The sequence below is a fragment of the Neomonachus schauinslandi genome, unplaced genomic scaffold (assembly GCF_002201575.2).
Source record: "Neomonachus schauinslandi unplaced genomic scaffold, ASM220157v2 HiC_scaffold_5766, whole genome shotgun sequence".
Taxonomy (NCBI): domain Eukaryota; kingdom Metazoa; phylum Chordata; class Mammalia; order Carnivora; family Phocidae; genus Neomonachus; species Neomonachus schauinslandi.
Window position 1 is genome coordinate 1 of NW_025414454.1, and position 295 is coordinate 295.

At 44.4% G+C, this 295-nt stretch overlaps 1 protein-coding gene across 1 annotated transcript in view; it reads left to right on the forward strand.

The window, feature by feature from the left end:
- Window positions 1–121: 121 nt before the first annotated feature.
- Window positions 122–295, forward strand: part of LOC123324003 (olfactory receptor 2T33-like) — a gene marked incomplete at its 3' end in the record, with an annotated part of 906 nt that continues 732 nt past the window's right edge. The window contains 2 exon segments of the mRNA XM_044912534.1: window positions 122–188; window positions 191–295. The exon segment at window positions 191–295 is cut by the window's right edge and continues 732 nt beyond it. Coding sequence (XP_044768469.1) covers window positions 122–188; window positions 191–295 — 172 coding nt within the window.

Consider the following 295-nt stretch of genomic DNA (forward strand, 5'->3'; position numbering starts at 1 on the left):
GTAATTATTCCTCCAAGTCTCATTTTGGTTTCTATGTCATTTGACCAGCTCTTCTTAAGTAAATGCCTAAACTTAGCTCCTAGCAACTCTCATTCCTTGTCTTCCAGGCATGAATGGAGCCATGGAAGATGCAAATGACACCACAGAGATAAACTCCATTCTTTTAGGGCTCTTTAACTACACTCAGACCAACTGTTCCTCTTTTCAATGGTGCTCATGCTCTTCCTCATCTCCCTGATGGGCAATGCCCTCATGATTGTGCTCATCCATGAGGACCCCAGTGGCACACACCCAT